The following is a 21,008-nucleotide window of genomic DNA, read 5'->3' as shown; positions in this document are numbered from 1 at the left end:
GAAGGTATGCGCATTATAATCCAGAACAATGACACTATATTGGACAATCCTTTTACTTTGAAGGTAAAGTCGGAAAGTATCATTTTGTTGTCTTCTTGAAAACTTGACAGTTAAAGCTGCTGGGAGGACTCTGGAGAAATGGCTAACACCATAGCTGATACAAGAAGGCTTTTTACCAAGCCACAGAACCTAAATGACGCTTATGGGCCACCGAGTAACTTCCTAGAGATTGACGTGAGCAATCCTGAGACTGTCGGGGTTGGCAGAAGCAGATACACCACGTATGAAGTCAGACTGAAGGTGAGCTGCTCTCATAAGTGCCAATGTCGTTAGCTCTGAAGCTAGGCTTACGTTTTTACTGTGCACAAAATATTGCAAATTACAATACACTCACAGACAGCATAGCAGCTTCTACAGGTGTACAATCTGCAAGTATTATTAAGGAGAATCATCCTCATATCTTGTCACACCTAAAGCTATCCACTAAAAATGGTTGTCAAGTTAGCATGTTACTGCTAGCTCTTATTCTAAGTGGCTAACAAACTTACCGTTATTTGTGATTTAACGGAATTATTTGCAGCTATTGTGAATCAGTTAAAATATCACAGTTTTGTAGTTTTAGCTTCTATAATATTATCTAAAATGCAAAGCAATAGTCTATGATGATCCTCTTGTATATAACACTAGCTAAAGTCAAACTTCTACATCATAAGGATTTGTTTACTTTACTGATCACGGGGTAGTACTGTGCTGTGAGTGCGTAAATATAGTTCATAATAATTAAGTAATTTAACATTATAATCTATTTCTGTAACTTTTACATTGTTTAACTTTGAGCTTTCTCCAGAAGTTAAGAAGGCTAGGACACTTGAGGGAAGAACTTTCGCCACACCCCATTTCTGCCTCTGGGAACAGATAACAATAGCGGTTACACAAAATAATCAGCAGCCTATCATTATGAGTAAGCTGCCTGATCTTACACACACTGCTTTTGAAACGGACACATTTATTTGTCTTAAACTCAGTTTGTAACTTTTTGAATACTGAGGGCCTAAAAGGAAACAAAAGTCCACAGGTCAGCTTCTCCGGACCACAGGCAGAATGTACACTGATCCCTGATTCACCCCAAATCCCTTCCTGCTTCCAGTTTTACAAACACAGCTCGGGATTTTTAGTTAACCTAATGTTAAACCAGTGAAGATTTTAAGATGCTAAGTAGTTAATACTAAACATGGCATTCATTCAAAAGAGACACTGACACTACTGTATGATAAATTAATTTAGCAGTAGTAACCCAGCAGCATATCGAGTTGTTCTGTGGCCCTTTTATTTACTTCATTTACTTACTTGACATTGTTATTGCTATGTGTCTCAGTGGATATTTTGCATGTCTGGCCAGTAATATTTTTGCCGTTAGATCCTGGGCTCTATTGCTGCTATTAACACTTTACATTGTCAATAAAAAGTAACTTGTGTTACTCCAATCATGGAATGGGTTCACATTTGGCCCCATTTTAATTGTTGGTCCTGTGTATAGTGTGACAGAGTTCTTAATTTGTGTTTTCCTTAAAGCTGTCAATTTTGGTGCGCTTGTGCCTGCCCTGCCTTCTCGTGTGATGTGAAAATCCCGGAGCACGTTTGCAAAATGTGCGGTGTTTCTCTCATGTCGTTGAAAATAACCAAGCAATACTTCCAAAAATACGATAAGTAAGCAAGCAAACAAATTCCGCTGTTTAAAGTGTCAAGGTTTCGCTAGTATGACCATCGCTTCCTTAGTTACACGATAAAAGTCTCTGTATATTTCCACTGCAGAAAGAGTCTTATTGTGAAAAAGTCAGACAGCAGCAGAACACAGTGCTGTGGAACACTCATATATCTATTAAAATAACACAGCAGTGTTAAATGAATGGATGTTGACGAAAATGAATAAGGTGTATCATAATGTCACTGCTTCATATTATTACAGTTAGACCTATATGAAATAGAATATATTATTTCCAAAACACATTTCTAGATAGTATTTATGTTTACAAATAAAGGCATTAGTAACGTAAGCAATAAAGAGAAAATGCAATGTAAGAATAAATGTGTTATTAAAACATAAAAATGCCCTAGTTTTCCTATATTTGGGCTCTGTTCCCATATATTTGAGCTTAAATATTTGATCCATTAGTGTGTTTAGGGCAGGTCGAATTTGACAGAAGGGCTCCACTTTTCAGCAAGTAGCTTTGTTTAGTATGATCCATAGCATTGACAAAGTAATTGAATTTTGCTTTTGCTATGTTGTGTAGTAGACATATAATATGACTTTCAGTGGGGTGAGTCAGTCACAGTAAACTGTTAGGACATCCTGAATCCAATATTTCAGTTCTATAGGTGGCCTTTAACGTGCCACAATCACAAATCTATAGGCTATCATCCATAATAATAAAATATCAATCAATATGCTATTTCAAACTTGTGCAAACTAAAGAAGTTTTTCTTGCAATCTGGACATAATTATGTATATAACTACTTGAATTGGTGACAGAATTAATCATGCCTTTATTAATACATTTTAATTTCATGCATAAGGAGGACTAAGTGAAATTGTCAGGCAGTGATCTGATTGCTTCGTCTGATGCTTTTCAAGTGTCATCAGTTGACTGACACCCCTGTAGTTAGTGGCCTCCACATTTTGATGATGTGTATTTATAGTTTCCTTATGCACCTAAAAGAAGTGGTCTAGGGAAGAGAAGCAGTCTCCGATTGTTAGCGCAGAATGTAAGGCTACTGTACTTGATTAGCGTATAATAATTAGCATAAGCGTGTAATCAGCATTATTGTGCACTTCATAGCCTTGTGTGACCCTGCTTTGCATAAGAGCAGAGAAGAAGCGGCGCATCCCTCACTCATCAACAAACGCAGTGTCAACTTTGCTTTGCGTCTGTCTTCCTCCACCCCCCTCCTCTTTTTATCAGAGCTTCAGGTTGACAAAGAGTTCCTCTGAAATACATAATGTCTCTGGCTTGTGCATGATATTTAGAATTAATACAGTTTCACTAATCTAATCATTATACACTTAGCTCTTACAGCTCTTTCTCATGTCAGTGCTACCCTGCTCAGTAGTCCAGCAAAAATCAAGAGAGCTCTTGTGGCTGCGCTGAGAGTCTCCCTAATCCCTTCATTGAGAGAAGAATGAACCGGGCTGAGGATGCGGGGGAGATGGGGGTCATTCTCGCTCCTCACCCCCTACCCGCCTTCACCCATGGGAGGCCAGTAAGCCACCCTGCACCGCTCTACATCCTTATACCACCATGGTCAGTGAGCCCATCACATAGAGACTATCCTTGAGTTGTGTAAACTTGCCCTCATCCTAAGAAACTCCTCATGCAGCCAGTGACACAAAGATGGTGTTTTATTGTGAGAGAGACCAACTGTTTGCACTGGCATCAGGTTGTGTCGTCAGTTGTTGACAGCGGGGCTTATATTTGCTTCCACTCTGCTCTTTCAGCCTTCTCCCAAGCGGATATTGCCTGAGCCAACTTGGATTTCTTGGTTTACTGTCAATGTATTTGGTATGCATTTTTTAGGAAACAAGTAATGGTAACATTTTCTATAACATATTGCTGGAAATTGAATATATTGTAAATCATATTGCATTGGGCACATCTAAAAATAGGGAAAAGGGAGTATGAGGTTATTTTGTCTTCAGCCTTTTCCCATCACAAACTTTGGGATTGCATGTTGTTTATGGATACGAGTACATAAAAGGCCTCTTATAGCTGTGTGTCTCACTCTCACTTGGTTCACTACCCCTCCTCTCCTTGCTCTTTCTTTTCCATTTGGGCATTGGTGCAGGGGCCTTTGGTCATTAATAAAATGGGGGAGAGATGTGAGGGGAGGGGGGAGGCGTGGAGGGAGGGCTTGTCAGACACAGTCAAGTGTAATCCAAAGTCTACAGCATCCTCTTCGACAACTATTTTAATGGAAATAGGGAACATATTGTATCAAGTCTACCATATCCTACTTGAAATGACAGTATCAAAAGTGGGAGTTGATACTATGGCAACAAAGCAGCTTTTTGCCAGCTCGGGAGTTGCGGAGGGGCTAGCCTGTCAGGTCATGGAGGGCTGGAGAGTTAGGGTAACGGGAGAATGAAAGAGAGACCCGTAGACCCAGCCCTTTTGTTCCTAGTCATTTTTACCCCATTTTGCAATATGATGCAATGAGACAGCATTATGTTGCCATTTTTAACGCCATTATTGTGAAAGGAGAGTATATGAGAGGGGTGGGACGGGGCCAAGGGGGGAGGTTCAGGATGCTCGCTCTCAAACTTGACTTAATCCATGCTGCTAAAAGCTAATGCACGGTAGCCTTGAACTCCTCTCTAGGCAGATGAGTGATCTTTGTCTCCACACACTGTTTTTAAGGGTTCTCCCTCTTTTCAACCAGTTTCAATGGGTCTATGGTATTGTGTTAGGAGCATTATGAATAACATGCTCTACGTATAGAGCCCAGGCTGCCTCTTGCCTGCTCATAATGGAGAGAGAAGGTGGAATATCTGCAGTGAGAAAGATACGTGTAGCTTTATGCCCCCTTTTACAAAACATCCACCATTACTGTTTGTGGTGAAGTATTTACCACCGCTGCATTCAAGTCTTTCATCTTATCAGTATAATATGTTATGAAATGTGCACAAGTTTGGCTATTCTGTGTGTTTTAAAGATGATAGATTTGGACCTGTAATAAAAGTTAACATGTCTGGATCTTTCTAAAATCATTTGTAAAGTTAATTACTCTGTGTACTCATTATTGAAGTAAATATGTTCAAATCAGACATTGATTTTACAAATCAAATTACAAAAACCTTTTACGTGATGTCAAATTTGATTACCGTTTATGTTTTAGTCCTGAAGCCAATATTCTAATCAGAAAGCACAATGAGTTCCTTACATTGTGTTACCAGATCCTACAGATGCACCTGTATGAGAGCTACTGGCATCTCAGTTTCAGTTATGATTGTACAGTCACATTTTCCACTTAATACAGAAATACCGTTCTCATATTGTTCAACTTTCCCTCAGTATTTCTTTCCCATTTGATTACACCATCTCTTCTGACTCTTTTGTCTCTTTTTTTTTTTTTTATAGAAAGTGTGCTTTTTAAACCTCCCTCTTCGTTGTGAAAGTGGGCCGGTCCCCTGTCCTCAACACTGGTCCGGGGTCCGTAAGTTGAGAAACCGGGTCTTAACCTCTAACCAGCCATGAAGAGAACAGAGGCCAAGAGAAACATGATCTTTGACTCAAGAAGCTCCCACGCACCGCCTCCTCGTGCGTAGTAGATGTGTGCGTGTGTGTGCTTCTTCACTCTCGGCTTTCTCTTTCTCTCCCCTTGTCCTGCCAGGCCAATCTCTTAATCACAGGGTATGAAGGAGAGCGAGAGAGTATTGTAAAACCAGGTGACTTTTATTTCCTTACCCCCTCCATTGTCTTCAGAGGAGTGGCCTAGCGCTAACTCGGTGTGGACTATCCAGCTCAAATGGTTTTTGGTTTTTGTGTGTGACTGGAAATATCTTCGGCAGTAAATGGGAGTTTCATGTTTGCAGAAATCAGCTTGTGGTATTGGTCTTGTTTAGGCCTGGGTACCTTCAAATTCTGTATCAAGCACTGTGCTTTGTTAGCGATACCTGCCATACCTAAAGATTTTTTTTTTTCAATATCTAAGATGCTTATTACTCCTTGATGGAAAAAGAATGATAATTTATTAATGCTTAATCACTACCTAGCAACTTTCATTACCACCATACTGGGACCCTCGAGGCATGAAAAACTTTCTATCAAAATACAAAAAAAAGCCAAGCAGTTTTTGTACTACCTGAACAATATTTTTTAATTCCAAAGACCATTTTTAATGGTACTCAACCCAACTTATTTTATTGAGACATAATTACACATGGCAAATCCAGAAAGCAAATACCATGCATTTTTTGTTAAATACTTTATCTTTTAAAATTATTGTTGTTTTTGAGGACAGTAGATGTGAAATCAGGAAGAGGAGGAATAGAGTCATACTTGGATTACTGCATAAATACGGATTACAATTTTTTTATTTTTCAATAAACTGTCAAATAACTGTCCTTTAGTTTCCTTTAGATGATCAACTATGTTAATGTCAGCCCAGAGCTGTTGTGCCGCTGCTGTCGGCCATGTTTAGTGTGCACACATGATGGGATTATGGCCGCTGCGGTGGCAGATTACCTGTAACTGTGATCTGTTGTTGTGGAGATTAACTTTGGTGCGCTCCACGCTGTGAGGTAACATGACGCAGCAGGGCCCCAGTACTGCAGCACAGAGCGATAAAGCCTCATAATCCACCTCCTCTGACCTGGGAAACAGGAGAAAAAGGATGGAGGAGGGGGGGGGGCTTCACCTGAACTTCACATCCACTAAGGGGAGGGATGGGAAAGAGGGGAGGGGCTAAGGAGTAATTTAACCTCTGTGATTTGTGCCATTATGTAGTTAATACATTACCACCAATACTGTGTCTCAGGCACATGTTAAGAGCTTCCTTCTCTGTTGTAGTGTTGTCACAATATCTATAGTTGATACTAAAAATAAATATTCTATGCCCATAGCCAAGAAAAAATTTCATTCAGTCCTAAATTGTTTTAATAATAAAAAAGGGTTGACAGAATTTGCTATGGGCCCTACCTGGACAATAGAGACATTCTTTCTTGCTCTAATTGGAAAAACAAACAAAACATATAAGTCCATATAAAACTTTAAAAACAGGTTTACAGACAATATATGCTGATTAACTGTTTCTTTAACTCTTGGCTTCTTTACTATTCAAATTATTAGAATATAAATTTTATACTATGCTATTTTATTTTCAACACCAAATGGCCCAAATGAGTCTACAGTATAGGTTCAGTATTATAGTTTAACTATTGATTCGCGTCTGAGTACTGGTACATTGTTTGTTTGTTTGTTTTTTGGGGGGGGGTTTTAACCATAGTTTACAAACTTGTTGGGATTTGTATCATAAATTAAATGTGCTGTGAATAGATTTGTCCACCAGACCTATCCCGCATTTTGTGTATTAACTTTATGCTACATGCAAAATTGACCACAAAATCGGTAATGCACGTAATGAATAGACTTCACCAAAGCATCTACCTTTTCAGACCAAAATTGACAACCTGACAAAAGATGACAAATCTATATTTCTACGAAGGAGAAAGCATAAGAGGAGCTTCAAGGGCAGAAGATTTGGCTTGTTATTGTGGATGAGGAAAACCAAGTAAGAGGTCCATGGGAGGACAAGACTCTCGTCCTCAATTAGTCCCTGAGCGCCGGGGGGACTGCTGCCTCTTCAGTACTCCTTTATGGCTACGCACGCACCCCTTTCTTTTTGATCAGTTTTTTACTCAGGCTCCTAGTTAACTCACAGTCGTTCGCCCACCCATCGATCTGTCCGCTGCTCACACTGTATTCTCTGCATCCACTTGCTCAATTGCTTTTGCTTTTTGCGAATTTTTTTTTTTCCCCTGCTCTTCCTTTCCTCCATGAATTCTGACCTTCTGTGAATGTGGCCTGCCAATGAAATGCTCATTCAGAGTGTCGTGGGTACATTGTGGCAGCACGGCCATGTGCTGTCAGGACAAGTGAAGAGCTTTGGCATTGTGCTCAAATGTGCTGTTTGCTTCAATGTTCTCCGTCAATGTCGAATCAGCTCCCCCATTTTTAATATGAAATTCTGCGCTCAAGTGCTTGTCAACAGCAACTTAGAATTATGCTCACATCTGCGCTTTGGCGAGTGCGGGGAAAATGGCAAAACATTTTGAGAGCGACAGACCTTGGTGATCCAAATAAAAGTGAACTTTGTCTTTTTAAAGCTGGAGGCCAGTTTTAAACTCCTCTTGTCGGTTCAGCTGTAAAGGGTCTTTGTTTTTCTTTTTTCTCTGTGGTCTCAAAGTCGATAACACAAGGCTGTGGACCAAGTCCCATGTAACATGTCTTTTTCATCTGGTTGGCACTGCTGTTTGCTGCAATTGGTGTTACAAAAATAAGTCATGTCTTGTCTTATATTTGCACATGGTTGGATACTTGATGCTAATATTACATGTAAAACTTGAAATGTCTATAAAAAACTGTGTTAATGTGTGTTCTAATCTGTGTTGATTCAACTGTGTTGATGTGAATCTTTGACCTTTTTAAATGAACAGTGTAATGCTCAATTAAAATGGATACAGATTTGAACATATGTGCTCTTTGTGTCCACAGACAAACCTGCCCATCTTCAAGCTGAAGGAATCATCTGTGCGGCGAAGGTACAGTGACTTTGAGTGGCTTCGAACAGAGCTGGAGCGGGAGAGCAAGGTGAGGCCAAAATAGTGTCAAGACTACATGGACACACACACACAAAATGACGGTTAGATTTTTATCACGATATTGCCCAGCTCTATTCGATTTTACAGCTATTTATTTCCATCTGGTTATAGCATAAAACTGTGGTCTTGACATTCCACAGATTTACAGGCTTCACACTGATCAGTCACTTAGTTATTTAAATGATTGTCAACAAAAGCAGCCATTGTCTTCCCAACTCATGGTACACATGCATTGGTTGGATACTTAATTTACATTACATATATCTTACTTCAAGTTGCATAGACAAAGACTGTTATTGGTCAAACTTTGGCAGTATAGTAAATATTTTTTGTTATTTTTCAGTCTTTTTATGTTTTTTTTCCCAGGTAGTTGTGCCACCTCTTCCAGGTAAAGCTCTATTCCGGCAACTTCCTTTCCGTGGAGACGATGGCATCTTTGACGATAATTTCATCGAGGAGCGACGACAGGGACTGGAGCAATTTCTCAACAAGTAAGTTTTCTTCTGCCGCCCCTCAGGTTAAAATCATTAATACCCTGTTACATCATTTGAGTTTTTATTCTAAATCTGCCAAACAAGGAAACATTTCTAACGATTGCTAGCTACTCGAGCTGATTCAACTTTTTCACTTTTCTTCACATTGTTAACAAGTTGAAGCCTTTTTCTCAGTCCTCAAATCACTTATATAATTACTTTGCAAAACGACAAGAACAAGCAATGAAGACTCAAGTGTGCACCCCCTCAACACAATTTTTCCCACATTTGTTTTATTGTTGATGGGTAATTTATGATAATTGCTGCTCAAATTATAGCGCGTGGTTACATGGGCCGGAGTGAGCACCTCTGCTTATTTTTGAACCAGTGTGTTCTCATTTTCAGCTGCTCAACAATAAAAGTTACACAGTGATTGTAATTATTTGCTTTGATTGCAGACTTGGCCATTATCTTTGTTTCATGTGCAAATGTTTCAGCGTTTCCTGTTGGACTATTAAGCGTGCAAAAAAGACGGAGAAGGGAGAATTAAAAAGCATAAATATGTTAAACTAGGATGAGGATCGCATCTCGGCAATTAAGATTTCCTTTGCTTCGTACAAATGTAAAATGCCACCATTGTTCAGTAGCACTCCACAACTCTGATTGAGAGTATTGTTATGAACTAATCTAAGAATGTCAAACAGGATAGTTAACAGATAAGTGAGCAGGAGGAGAGAGAGTGGACATCTTTGATTAAAATGCCTAACAATCGTAAAATCCACTGGGGTCAGGTGCGTCAAGTCATGAAGATAAAAATTTCCCAAAGGTATTAAAGCATTTATTTCTTAGCCTCTTGATCTATGCAGTGATTGCCAGTCCTCCAGTCGCTCGCAGGGCCACTTAATTTTTTCTCAAGTATTTTCTATTACATGTTGAAATCTTTGAAAAGTGTACAATGTGATCTTGGACAAAAATGATTGGAAAATATTTTCAGGCCCAGGTGCACAGACTGGTTTTCATCCAACTTATGTCATTGTGAAAGCCATTTATGGAGCTGATGTCATTTAGTGCATCTAATGTCAAGGTGGCCGTTGCATAAGCACTGTCCCAGACTATACAATCTCTCTAAGTAGATATTAATATAAATGCATAATAACACTGTAATAACAAAATATTGACTAACATTTATATTGCACTTGGGGAGACAGTAGCTCAGTTCGTAGAATGTTCGTCCACTGATCCAAAGGCTAGCAGTTTGAATCCCGTTCTTGATATAAAAACATCATTAGTCACATCCACTGAGTCACAAGGTGGCGGTGCGATTCCAGCTCCCACAGATAAATGCTGTTGTTGTGTACTTGAGCAAGACACTTAACCCACCTTGCCCTCAGTGTCTGCATAAGTTGTGTGTGTGTGCGCGTGTGGGGGTGTGTGTGTGAGAGAGAGAGAGAATGGGTGAGTGGTTCTTTATCACATAGCATGTAATGCAGTTATAGGTCACTACACTACTCACTTTCATTTTAATGAAATTGTGATTACTTTGTTTTAAATGTTAAGCTTGTGGTTCTGCTGCCTTAAAAGCCATTAAAAGCATCTGGTGTGGCGTTTTGACAAGAGAAATAAATATGGATATTTTAGTGTGTTGCATGTCACTGGAATTGAAAAAAATCATAATTTGTTAAATTTAATCTAATTTGAGTTTAGCTATATATTTGTTTGTATTTACAAGAAGACAAAATGGAATTGTATTATCAACCCACATGAGGAAAAAATGTGGTTGATCAGTTTAGTAGTAATTCGTAAGTAGTTTTAATTATTTTTGCACCATGCTGCCTAGCCTTTTGTATATACATAAAATACTAAAGAATTATATGAAACTATAGTCCATTTCATAACTGTATTCTGTAGTGAATAGGTGACACAGCCTTCCTAAAAAGTCTAGACCTATAAAGGCAAGACCAACAGAAAAAGTAAATGTAGTTGTCTAATACATATATACCTCTCTACCTCTGCTGTGTGTTACAGAGTGGCCGGTCACCCTCTGGCCCAGAACGAGCGATGCCTGCACATGTTTCTACAGGAGGACACCGTGGACAGGAGCTATACCCCATCCAAAGTCCGACAAGCTTAGAACCAAGAACCAGGAACCAAGAACCAGTCGGGACGCTTTTTCAACTGGACCCCACAACAACAGCAACCCAAAGCTTTTTCACTGCTCCAGGTCTTTCTCTCAAAAAACAATACAAAAACATTTCAATTTTACCTTGCGCTCCCAACACTCAAGTCCACTGCCTCTACTATGTTCGACTGCTATGTTTTCACTTTCTTGTCACGATTGTCCAACACAGCTGTGGTGAAAGTTATTTATAGTACATTCTGTTTATGTCTGAAAATGCCACTAAAGGATATATTATCTATTTATCATTTAGCAGCCCTGATTCATTTCTATAGTTACATATTCTTCTGTGTATATGCTGAGCTCTCCTCCAGTGTCCTGTATTGGCATGCAATCTAACACACACTGGGCCTAGACTCTCAGCATGTGTGTGTCATCTAAGAGCACCTTCCCCGTAACCACAAAGATTTTATAGCAAGGATTATACACAGAGGGAACTGCAGTATTTCTACAGGCTATATGCATAATGAGATTTGTATACTGCTGTGCCATTTTTGTTTATGTTGAAGATTTTCCAATAAAATAGATGAAATGTTTAACCATGCAGTTTTTTACTTTTCTTTGAGGTTGATTGTATCATTTGTAAATGTTTATTACTTAACACTAAGGAAATATCCTTCTTAATCAATAAATCACAACTGAATGATTATTGAAATAATTGTCTAGTTTAGTAATGGAGTAATTGTTATCTGGTATAATGGTCTACGCATAAGCACCAAAACATACCAATTTTTGAAAGAACTTGCATCAAACATGTTTGATGAACCAACTTTGTAAAGATTCTCCATGAGGATGACCTCAAGCAACACAATAGTTTTATCTAGTTCAAATTTAGTAAAAATCTCATTATCACAGGCTTTTTGCAAAGTAAACAACTAATTGATTATTCAATTAATCGATTGTTGATTACGAGTAATTGATAGATTCGTCGAATTGTAAAATAATTATTAGTTACAGCCTTAACCCATGGAATTCAGAGTGGTTGAAAGGGGCTGTTGCCACAGCAATCAACAATTTCAAAGTAAATGTTCAGCCTTTTGAATTGTCAAAAATCCTCAATGGCATCTTCAGGAAAAAGTCATCTGACTAGGAGCTACAAATATAATACAGGTGCAAAATATTTTAATTATTATTGAAATTGTTGTTTTTAAGCAAATTTCCAATACCAAGTATATCTTCTATAATAAATCACAAATAAAAGTTGCAAAAAATGGCTTAAATAAAACAAACTGTGAAAAAAAGTGTAATGTTCCAAAGTGGTTATTAAAAAGTCATATTTATGCACTTGTGTGGTAAATTTTACAGTTGCATGTTTGTGCAATATCTGAAATGACATTTGAAATGAGTTGGCATGTTCACCCGTTGAAAGCAAAAGCAAATGTGGTCTTCTGACACAGATAATTTTATTTTACTCTTTATTCCATTGTTACAACTCTAAATAGTTATAACTTCAAATATTTACAGGCAAAATTAAAAACACCACAGGCCACAACCACATTTCCAAGTGCTGAATGTACTTTTCAGTTAGTGTCTAACTTTACAAAGTTGACTTTTACACATTTTTCTTCTGTGCCTCAAATGGGACGTGAACTACATATTTACCACATCTTTAAAATCAGTGTTACACAGGATGCATTTCAGAACCTGCACAAGTTTGTATTCTGATAAATCTAGTTTGGTTTCAGCCCCATACAGAGACAGCAGCTCACACATGTTGTACCCTTTTTGGTTTGCTCCATTGGGATTGAATATAGCAATTAAAGATTGAATTGGTCAAGATCATTGGTCTCATAGACACAAAAGATAAAACATTTCTTTGTCAAGTGTACTCCCTACAATATATTTTACATGGTAGACTTTCACTTTGTCTATACCAAAATTGCATTTTTGTTAATTATGGTACAAATGTCTGTACTGAAAGTTATAAGCTAATCTTTACTAGAGCATCTGTTAAAAGGCTACTTAGTCAATAAGGTCTTTCGAGTTTTGTTTCACTGGAGCCTATTAGGCAGAAATGGTTCTATAGAGATTGTGTGCTCAGACATGTCCCTTTGTAGGGAAGCTTGCTGTCCATATTCAAGCATCTTTCAAAGTCTTTTGTGAGTGCTTCATATATCGCTGGACTTGTACATATCGGAGAGCAGTCTGGTGATGGGCACGTTGCCGATGGTCTTCTTGAAGAAAACCTCTTCAATGGTAGATGGAGTGATGGAGCGAAGAGAGGGGAGGAGGAGGAGCAGCTTCCCAAAGCGACACGGCTGAGTGGGATACCTACAACACAGAGCACATTTGTTAAGGAGACTATTCAATCATACATGCATGATTATTATACATGATTATTTATTTAGTCTGTGCCTCTCAAAACTCAACCAGTTGTTTCAAACTGGTGTTTTAGTGCCCCACAATCAAATGAATAACATCAGCTCATCCACACCTTGACAATAATGAGGTATGGGTAATATTAATATAACTAAAATTAATAGTTAATTGTGTTAATTTAACTTAAATTAATTATATTATCACCTATGGTTTTGATTCTGAATGACATATCTTTGCTTAGCTTGCACAAAGAGCAAGAAAAGGTTTTTCTGTGTGGCCTAACAGCTGCGAAAAAAATGGTTGCAGTCAGATGGAAGCCCCCTCACTCCTTGTCTCACCACCAATGGATACTGTCATTTATTGACATTGCTTACTTGGAATTGTCCACAGCACGCATGATTAATGCAAAAGAGAAAACTATTAATCTTTGGATCCAAATAGTGTCTGATCTTAAAACTACCTTTTTGTGAAATATACAATAGGCAATTGAATGTCATATTGTTTTCAAATTCTTCTAAGCCTAGAGTGAATGTGGATGTACAGATGTACACAAATGTTTTTATTTTATTTCGTTTGTCCTGGACCTGTTATGTTATGTTGATGTTTGTTTGTATATAGTTTTTATCAAAATTAATAAACATTTGATAACAAAAAAAAAAATTATATTATTGTTACTCAGCCAAACTGGTAGCTGTTTAAGTAATTTAACAAATCATGGGACACAAGTAGACTGTGTAAGTTAGAGCTGACATTTTAAAATAAGTTATCAAAACCTTCGTTAAATGCATATAATTTATAAACAAGTAAATAATTTATATTGTGGGGAAACACTACATATGAGCGTCTATTACTGATGATGTAATCATTCTAAGCCCATCCAATCACTGCACATCTGCATGCAATCAGCATTAATTAAGCCTTCATCAGCAGCACCTGTGGCAAATTACATCACACTCACAGCTTTAGCCTTAGCCACTCATTCTAAATACATGCTATAATTACTGCTTTTTTGACTCAAGACAAAGACACTCTTACTTTACCTTGTGTGTATGTAACTGTTCAGCGTTAGCTGGGCCTCGTCTTGTAGCGCAGCGATGGCACTAGCGTTTCTGAAACTTCTTAACTCGGTGGCTCCGTGTGTGGGAACTGAAGACAGTGTAATAAATATACATTATCCTATATGCTCTGGCTGGCTAATAACACAGGCTTGTTCACCACTAATGGCAGCTCTATAGGACGAGGCTCTCACCAGCTTTGAAGGTCACAATGCATTTCAGACAGGCGAACTCGGTGGCATCGAGCCTCATCTGTCTGAAGCGTGTGACGACCTCCTGAAGAGCCTGTATCTCTGACATGATCTTATTCAGCCTCTGTGAGTCTGTGTTATCCGCATTCATCCCTTTGGGAAAAATCAAGCACAGATAGGAAACATGTAATTTGAAATGTCAACATTTTAATTGAGGCAGTCTTTCCAAATCTGATAAAAGATCCCGAGCCTCCCCTAATTATTTTAGTGTAACTAAAACTAACCAATAATTTTACTTGTAACTTTTGTTGCAGCCATCACATAGAGGCTACATAAATAAGATCAACATTTTATTTAACACAGATGTTTTTTGTTTTGTTTTTTAACAAATTAACATATGTGCAGGTGATTAGACATCACATTTTAAAGACCACAGTAAATAAATCTCTTTCTAAGGTTAAATCTACTCTTTTTCTACAGTGTATTTCCTGTTATAGTGTTTGATAACATTACAGTAATACTGTATGTATGTGTTTAACGTTTATGACCAATGTTACCCTTACCAGAAACTGCCAGTAATGTTGTAGAATCTACAGGAATGGCCCACTGCGCTATTCCAAGGACAAACAACTCCCTCCAGGCGTCTTCCAACAAAATCAGCTGCAACAAAACAGTGATAGGCCTTCATTGTAAGATGTTTGATAAAAGGCTAAAGGTCTAGACTCCAAATACTAATTAAGCCAACATATTTTGGCAAAATATATAATAGTTTCTGATAGAAAATGATTGTGATATTATTTCTCTAAAATGCCGCTCTGTAAAATGTAACAAGTGTTTGTATTGTTGTATTGTATCTTATTAGAGGGAGAAAATATGAAAGTAGTACCTGGTCGGACAGTGGCAGCGTAGAGAAGGCAGGGACACTCTTGGCCCACTTGATGCTCATGAAAAGCAGGCGTGCTGCAGACTCACACACAGACTCTGTGGCCACCTCGTACAGGTACATGGGGGTGGCGCTCACCTCATGGGGGTACTGGGGGCACAAGACACAAACACGATAAGATTAGCACATTGTCACGTCACAATAAGCCCGTCTCATTGCACAGCGCAACAACAGCAGAGGTCAAACTCCAAGCGCCACCTGCTTCCACATTAGCGAGCTTTGGGATTTCAACCACAAATCTAATGGGCGGATTTGAGGTTATTACAGGCTGCTAAATCACTGCAAGAATGTCAACTTCTAACCCTGACAGAATATCCTGTGCTAATAATAATAATAGTAATAATATATGTATTATAATAATAATATTATGTTTAAAATGTCACATTTATATATATATATATATATATATATATATATATATATATATATATATATATATATATATATATATATATATATATATATATATATATATATATATATATATATATATATATATATATATATATAAATGGTGTAGAAGCATGGCGTTGCAAATCAAATAGATTAGGTCTATCTATTTCACAGATTTCTGTGGGGTATAACCTGCCTTTGGTGTGGGCTGTGCCAGGCCCACGATGGCTTGCCTCTCTGGCGTGGAGCCCACCGCGCTCATCTCCAGGTTGTGCGGCTCTAGTTGCGTGACGGTGGTGAAGAAGGGGGGTCCTGGCAGAGCGGATCCCGGGAAATGGGGCGATGAGCCGTTCACCTCTTTATGGCCCCGGAAATATAGGGCGACCTGTTTGCGGATAGTGGACGTGCGGGGGCCCCTCTCGTGCTGTACGGCTGTGAAACGGGACAACAGTGACACAGAGTAAATAAACGATCTGCGCGACACTCAATGCCCCCTTTATGAAAAGTGTTGTGCCCGCTCCCTCTGACTGGAGCCACTTCACTGACTGCCCGCAGAATGATGTCCCATTATCGGTGTCTAATATCGTCTATGAACCGTAGAGGCTACATGTTGGATACAAAATAATGAAATAGGCTATACACGTCAACTTGTGAGATTATCGCGGTACCATTGTGTGAATTAACATTTATATTTAGTCCACAACAGTCTCTACAGAGAAGGCCTCACCGTCTTTGTTCATGTTCACTTCCAGACACTTTTTCAAGCGGCACGCGCGGCACTGGTTCCTATGCGTCTTGTCCACGGGACAGCCACCCTGTTCAGAGACACATGGGACACATTTTAGAGGCTGTACTCCGCTGGAGACGCTCTTCAGGTGAGGGGGCTTATTACGGCGCCCCCAGCGCTCCACTTGTCACATTAGATTGGATTACACCTGAGATCTCAGCAGCGCACTGTTTAGCTCCGCACTTAATGACACAGCCATAACACAATTAGGGTCATCACCAGAGACTTAACACAGCAGTGCCTGCTGCAAAAAATACAAGCCGTGCGTAAAGGCGCATCCTGTGCGCAACAGACGCTAAATTAGCTTATGATCATTTCATCATAATAGACTACAGAGGATAAACCTTCTTCTTTGACCTACCCAAACACTAATAGCTTTTAGGCTAAAATGAGTTTTATTTGGTTAAAAAAAAAATCTAAAATGGTTCTAATTCTATTGTGATTTGTGTTGTGACATTTGTGTTCTGTTGCAGCACTCCCCACATCTCCCTACAGCAGAGACACAGCAGGACTCACCTGAGAGCCGGATTTACACACATAGGTTCTGTTTCTGCGGATGCTCCTCTTGAAGAAGCCTGAGCAGCCGTCACAGGCATAGACCCCGTAGTGCTTCCCCGAGCTGCGGTCCCCACACACTTTGCATGGGATGTCCAGTATGCGGCCTTTGGGGGATAAAGGATACATTAAAACCCACTTTAACAGGTTGCCATAAGCAGCAAATTGAAATAGGCCTATGTTTTCCGTTACGACTTTAAACGATAATAGACAAATAGATGATGATTTTCTGAGCATTTCACTGTAGGCCTAATTCTTCGACACTCTTGACTCTCACGGAAAGCCTCATGGACATGGCGCGGTGTGAGCATGGGAATGCTGCAGGCACTTAGTCCAGTGGGAAGCGTCATATCTGGGCCTTCTAAGACAATAAGTCCGGGCGCACAATGGAGACATTAGGGAAAGTGTTAACTTAATGATTTTAGGCCATTGAAGCTCGTCTGACTGGCTGCATCTCGACAAGCTGCCAGCTCGCTTTCATAATGGGACTCGACAGCTGCTTTATCCCCATGTCTATAGGCCCCAGGATTAGGGAGTGACACCGCGTTTCACCAAACCAAATGAAGTATATGGAAACGGACCCGCCAACATGAAAAAAATGTGATTTTTTTTTCTCCCTATGTTTTTTTGTAAAGATGTTGTATTCAAATGGCTGAGAAAGCAGTATTTGTATGCATATGAGGCAAGCTTTTTTCTTGCGCAGGAAAAAGCCGTCTATGTAATTACACTGACGTTTTGCCACCTGCTCATTGATTCACCAGTGACCCGTCAAAAAGGGTAGCATGGGAATAACTACAGCGCAGCAAAAACAATGACTTAAGGACGGAATTAGAGGCTCCCATTGGCCCATTATTAACGAGCACAACACCATTAATTGTGGACCACTGGTGCGTATTTGTTCAGAGATAAAAAAAAAAGAAAAAAAAAAGTCAACTCTCTAAATTATTATGCACCTTGACAGAGAAAGGCCCAGTTACACGGCTAACAAGTCTTCATTACGCACAGGCAAATTAAAAAGGGGTTTTCTAAAACCGAGTCAAGTTAAATACTTTCCCAAATATGCTACACAAAAATCAATTGGATACACAAACCAAGAAAAAATGTTCAAATTGTAACTGGCTTCAAGATAGTCAATTAAATAAAATGAGGTAACATTTTGTTGTGAATGGGGGAAAATGTATTTAACTTCCCTCGGTGGGAGTCCAATTTGTCCCCATTGTGCACCGTAATTGCTTGAAGATATATGGCATATTCCATTACCGTAATCACCATCAGGACTCGAGGCAGCAAAAACAACTCAAGAGGTTTGCTCAACGGCACAGGCTTTGAATGGCCACCCGTACGCACATAACGCGCAGAAAACGCGCAGATAACGCGCGCTGCGGGTTAGTCTAAAGGCCTAGGCCTATTAAAACACCAAAAAAAAAAAATTTTTTTAGAGTTTGTTAAAAAATAAATGCAAAAAAGTTTCATTTAGCTTAAAAGTGTAAGGCAAAAATTATTCCCCCAAATAAATGATGTGCATTGGCTTTGAATGATGCAAATGACAATAACAGCCTTTATAAATAATCATATAGGCTATGATTATATTTTTCCCCTAAAACCGTCTGAAATAAACGTGTAAATGGCACGCACTTTACCCACATAAATATATAAGGCAATGAGAGAAAATGTTTTCACCAACAGACACATCAGAGTAGAGAAATGTGCGAGAGTTATAAAACACAAACTGTGGCAACAAGTGTCATACAGGTTCATGAAGTCTCCTCCTCACGGCAGGACGAGCTGCTTTAGGGTTTTGAGGAGACGACGTCTCAAATAACCTAATAAATGAACAGGTTACATTTAAACTCAATTGAAAGTAAGATTCTTGGGGGTAAATGTCTATTTATTTATTTATTTATTTATTTATTTATTTATTTGTGTATTTATTCATTTTTCACCCGGTGCATTTGATTTCCTTATGTCAAATAGTTGAAATATATTTGAGTAAAGTCTGGTACATATAACGTCTCCAAATGAAAGTTTTAAAAACAACGTGTTCACTTGACAAACTTTTTCCCCCAATTGAGAATAATTTCAAAACTATTCTACAAAAGCTAAGAGCACACCCGTGAGGGTCTGGGAAAGGGTGACACTTACTCGATTTGACGCTGAGGATATCTAGACATCCACTTGTTGATCCCGCGGGTTTACTCATCGTGGACGATGAAGTTGGCGAGACTTTACCCAGTTAAATCCTTGGTTTATGTTGGGCGCACTTTGATGCGGTGTGTCTCACGGTGTGACAGTCTGGGACGTGCTCTCACACATAGTCCCGCTCCCCGGAGCCCTCTCGTGAGTCGTGTGTGATGAAAGCCCCTGGACGCAGCTTCGGGACACGGCGCAAATCCGACTGTAGGCCCAGAGCAGGAGCCCGCGCGTAAAGTTGGTGAAACGCTACGTGGAGCTTCTGAGAGAGCTAAAGACACAGTTCTAAGCAGTTTGTTGTAAAGTGCAGTGGTAAAGGTGTGTTTAAAGCCGAACCCGATGTGACTTTGTGCTGCAGTTTCAATAAGCCTCGCTCATTTGAGAGAAGTGTCAGGGGGAGGAGGGCTCGCTTCCTTCAGCCACTTGGCTTTCTCCAAACTCCAACCTGACGTCACCGCCGTCGTGGGCGAGCGCTGCCTGCGTGTGCGTGTGAGCAGTGAAACGAGCCTGAGCAGCTCAAAACAAGTCACACGTGTTCTCCCTTCAACTTTAATATTACGGCAATATGCTCTAGAGTTAGGCTATAGCAGCCTGTTCATTTACAACAGGGTTAAAACAGTGTTGCGCACAGGTCTTGTATTTAGTAATAAGCCCTAGCCCATTTGAGGGGCCAGAATAAACAAACAAAACAAAAAATCAAAAACGTGTCACACTAACGCCCTGAGCAGTTTAAATGGGTTTGCAGGTTCAACAGTAGGTAAGAAGACATTTTACCCGACTGACTGTCCCTTTGCCTTGATAGTCTTGGATTTACACCAGTCTTGAATTCATAGCCAATCCCTCTCCCAAAATTTTATGTTAACACTGACGCAAACTTACCCATAGGCTTTATTTTCTGATGAGGCCATAAGCCATGGGCTCGATGGACCTGATGATGCGCCTGAATGTGTCTGAGTTTACCTGAGTCCCGGTGCGCGCCGTTTATGGGCCCCAGACCCCGCTCTCTGACACCTGACCTCGACAGCTTGCTGCGGTCTCGTCGGGCCACTGCAGAAATCCATATTCCGTTTTAATTGTGCCTATTCCCACGGTACACCGCGGGCCATATGGGCGCACAAAGTGTCGATTTAAGCGGACAAGGCGAGGCGGAGAGGCGTAGTTAATTGCAATTAGCCATTGTTGTGTCTTTCAACCTGGCCTTTAGCTGAACAGCTAAGTCCAATACTAACAAGGCCGACCAGGAATCACTGTGATCTCCTTTTGATTTGAACGGAAAGCCATAGGACGAGCGCACTTTACAATGAGGCTTCAGCAGAACCTTCGGGAGAGTTAAAAGCGACAAAGAACATAATAGGGTTTTACAATAGGCCTAGGGGTTATTTGAATACACTACAGAGAAAAAAGAATAGCAGCCTTCAATTCAAATATATTTTATTGGGTGAAGTTCAATAAAACGGCGTTTTATTTGCGATTTAAACTGCGTTTTCTATTCTATTTCTTAAAATGTCTATTAAATATCATAATATTTTTAGTTAAAAAATAAATTATACTG

At 39.4% G+C, this 21,008-nt stretch overlaps 2 protein-coding genes across 2 annotated transcripts; one reads left to right on the top strand and one right to left on the bottom strand.

The window, feature by feature from the left end:
* Positions 1-94: 94 nt before the first annotated feature.
* Positions 95-11,562, top strand: snx3 (sorting nexin 3). Its single transcript, XM_033991044.2, has 4 exons — positions 95-300; positions 8,268-8,363; positions 8,741-8,865; positions 10,873-11,562. The coding sequence occupies exons 1-4, from the start codon at positions 139-141 to the stop codon at positions 10,976-10,978; spliced, it is 489 nt and encodes a 162-aa protein (XP_033846935.1). The 5' UTR covers positions 95-138; the 3' UTR covers positions 10,979-11,562.
* An 875-nt stretch (positions 11,563-12,437) lies between these two features.
* On the bottom strand, positions 12,438-19,761 carry nr2e1 (nuclear receptor subfamily 2, group E, member 1). Its single transcript, XM_033991084.2, has 9 exons — positions 19,409-19,761; positions 17,228-17,373; positions 16,652-16,739; positions 16,121-16,356; positions 15,475-15,621; positions 15,152-15,248; positions 14,592-14,741; positions 14,383-14,488; positions 12,438-13,294 (listed from the first exon to the last, which is right to left on the bottom strand). Exons 1-9 carry the CDS (start codon positions 19,464-19,466, stop codon positions 13,132-13,134), a joined length of 1,191 nt encoding a protein of 396 aa, XP_033846975.1. The 5' UTR covers positions 19,467-19,761; the 3' UTR covers positions 12,438-13,131.
* Between the last annotated feature and the right edge of the window lie 1,247 nt (positions 19,762-21,008).

This window comes from Periophthalmus magnuspinnatus, chromosome 24 (assembly GCF_009829125.3).
Source record: "Periophthalmus magnuspinnatus isolate fPerMag1 chromosome 24, fPerMag1.2.pri, whole genome shotgun sequence".
In the NCBI taxonomy this organism is placed as follows: Eukaryota; Metazoa; Chordata; class Actinopteri; order Gobiiformes; family Gobiidae; genus Periophthalmus; species Periophthalmus magnuspinnatus.
Note: the sequence above shows the minus strand (reverse complement) of the source record. Positions and strands in the feature narration are given on the sequence as shown.

Bases quoted from the DNA above. Each gene is read 5' to 3' on its own strand.
- snx3 (XM_033991044.2), top strand. From the start codon at position 139: ATGGCTAACACCATAGCTGATACAAGAAGGCTTTTTACCAAGCCACAG. The intron at 301-8,267 runs GTGAGCTGCTCT...TTGTGTCCACAG, and splicing joins CGTATGAAGTCAGACTGAAG to ACAAACCTGCCCATCTTCAA. The intron at 8,866-10,872 runs GTAAGTTTTCTT...TGTGTGTTACAG, and splicing joins CTGGAGCAATTTCTCAACAA to AGTGGCCGGTCACCCTCTGG.
- nr2e1 (XM_033991084.2), bottom strand. From the start codon at position 19,466: ATGAGTAAACCCGCGGGATCAACAAGTGGATGTCTAGATATCCTCAGC. The intron at 16,357-16,651 runs GTGAGGCCTTCT...CCCGTTTCACAG, and splicing joins AGTGAACATGAACAAAGACG to CCGTACAGCACGAGAGGGGC. The intron at 14,742-15,151 runs GTAAGGGTAACA...TTTTTCCCAAAG, and splicing joins AACATTACTGGCAGTTTCTG to GGATGAATGCGGATAACACA.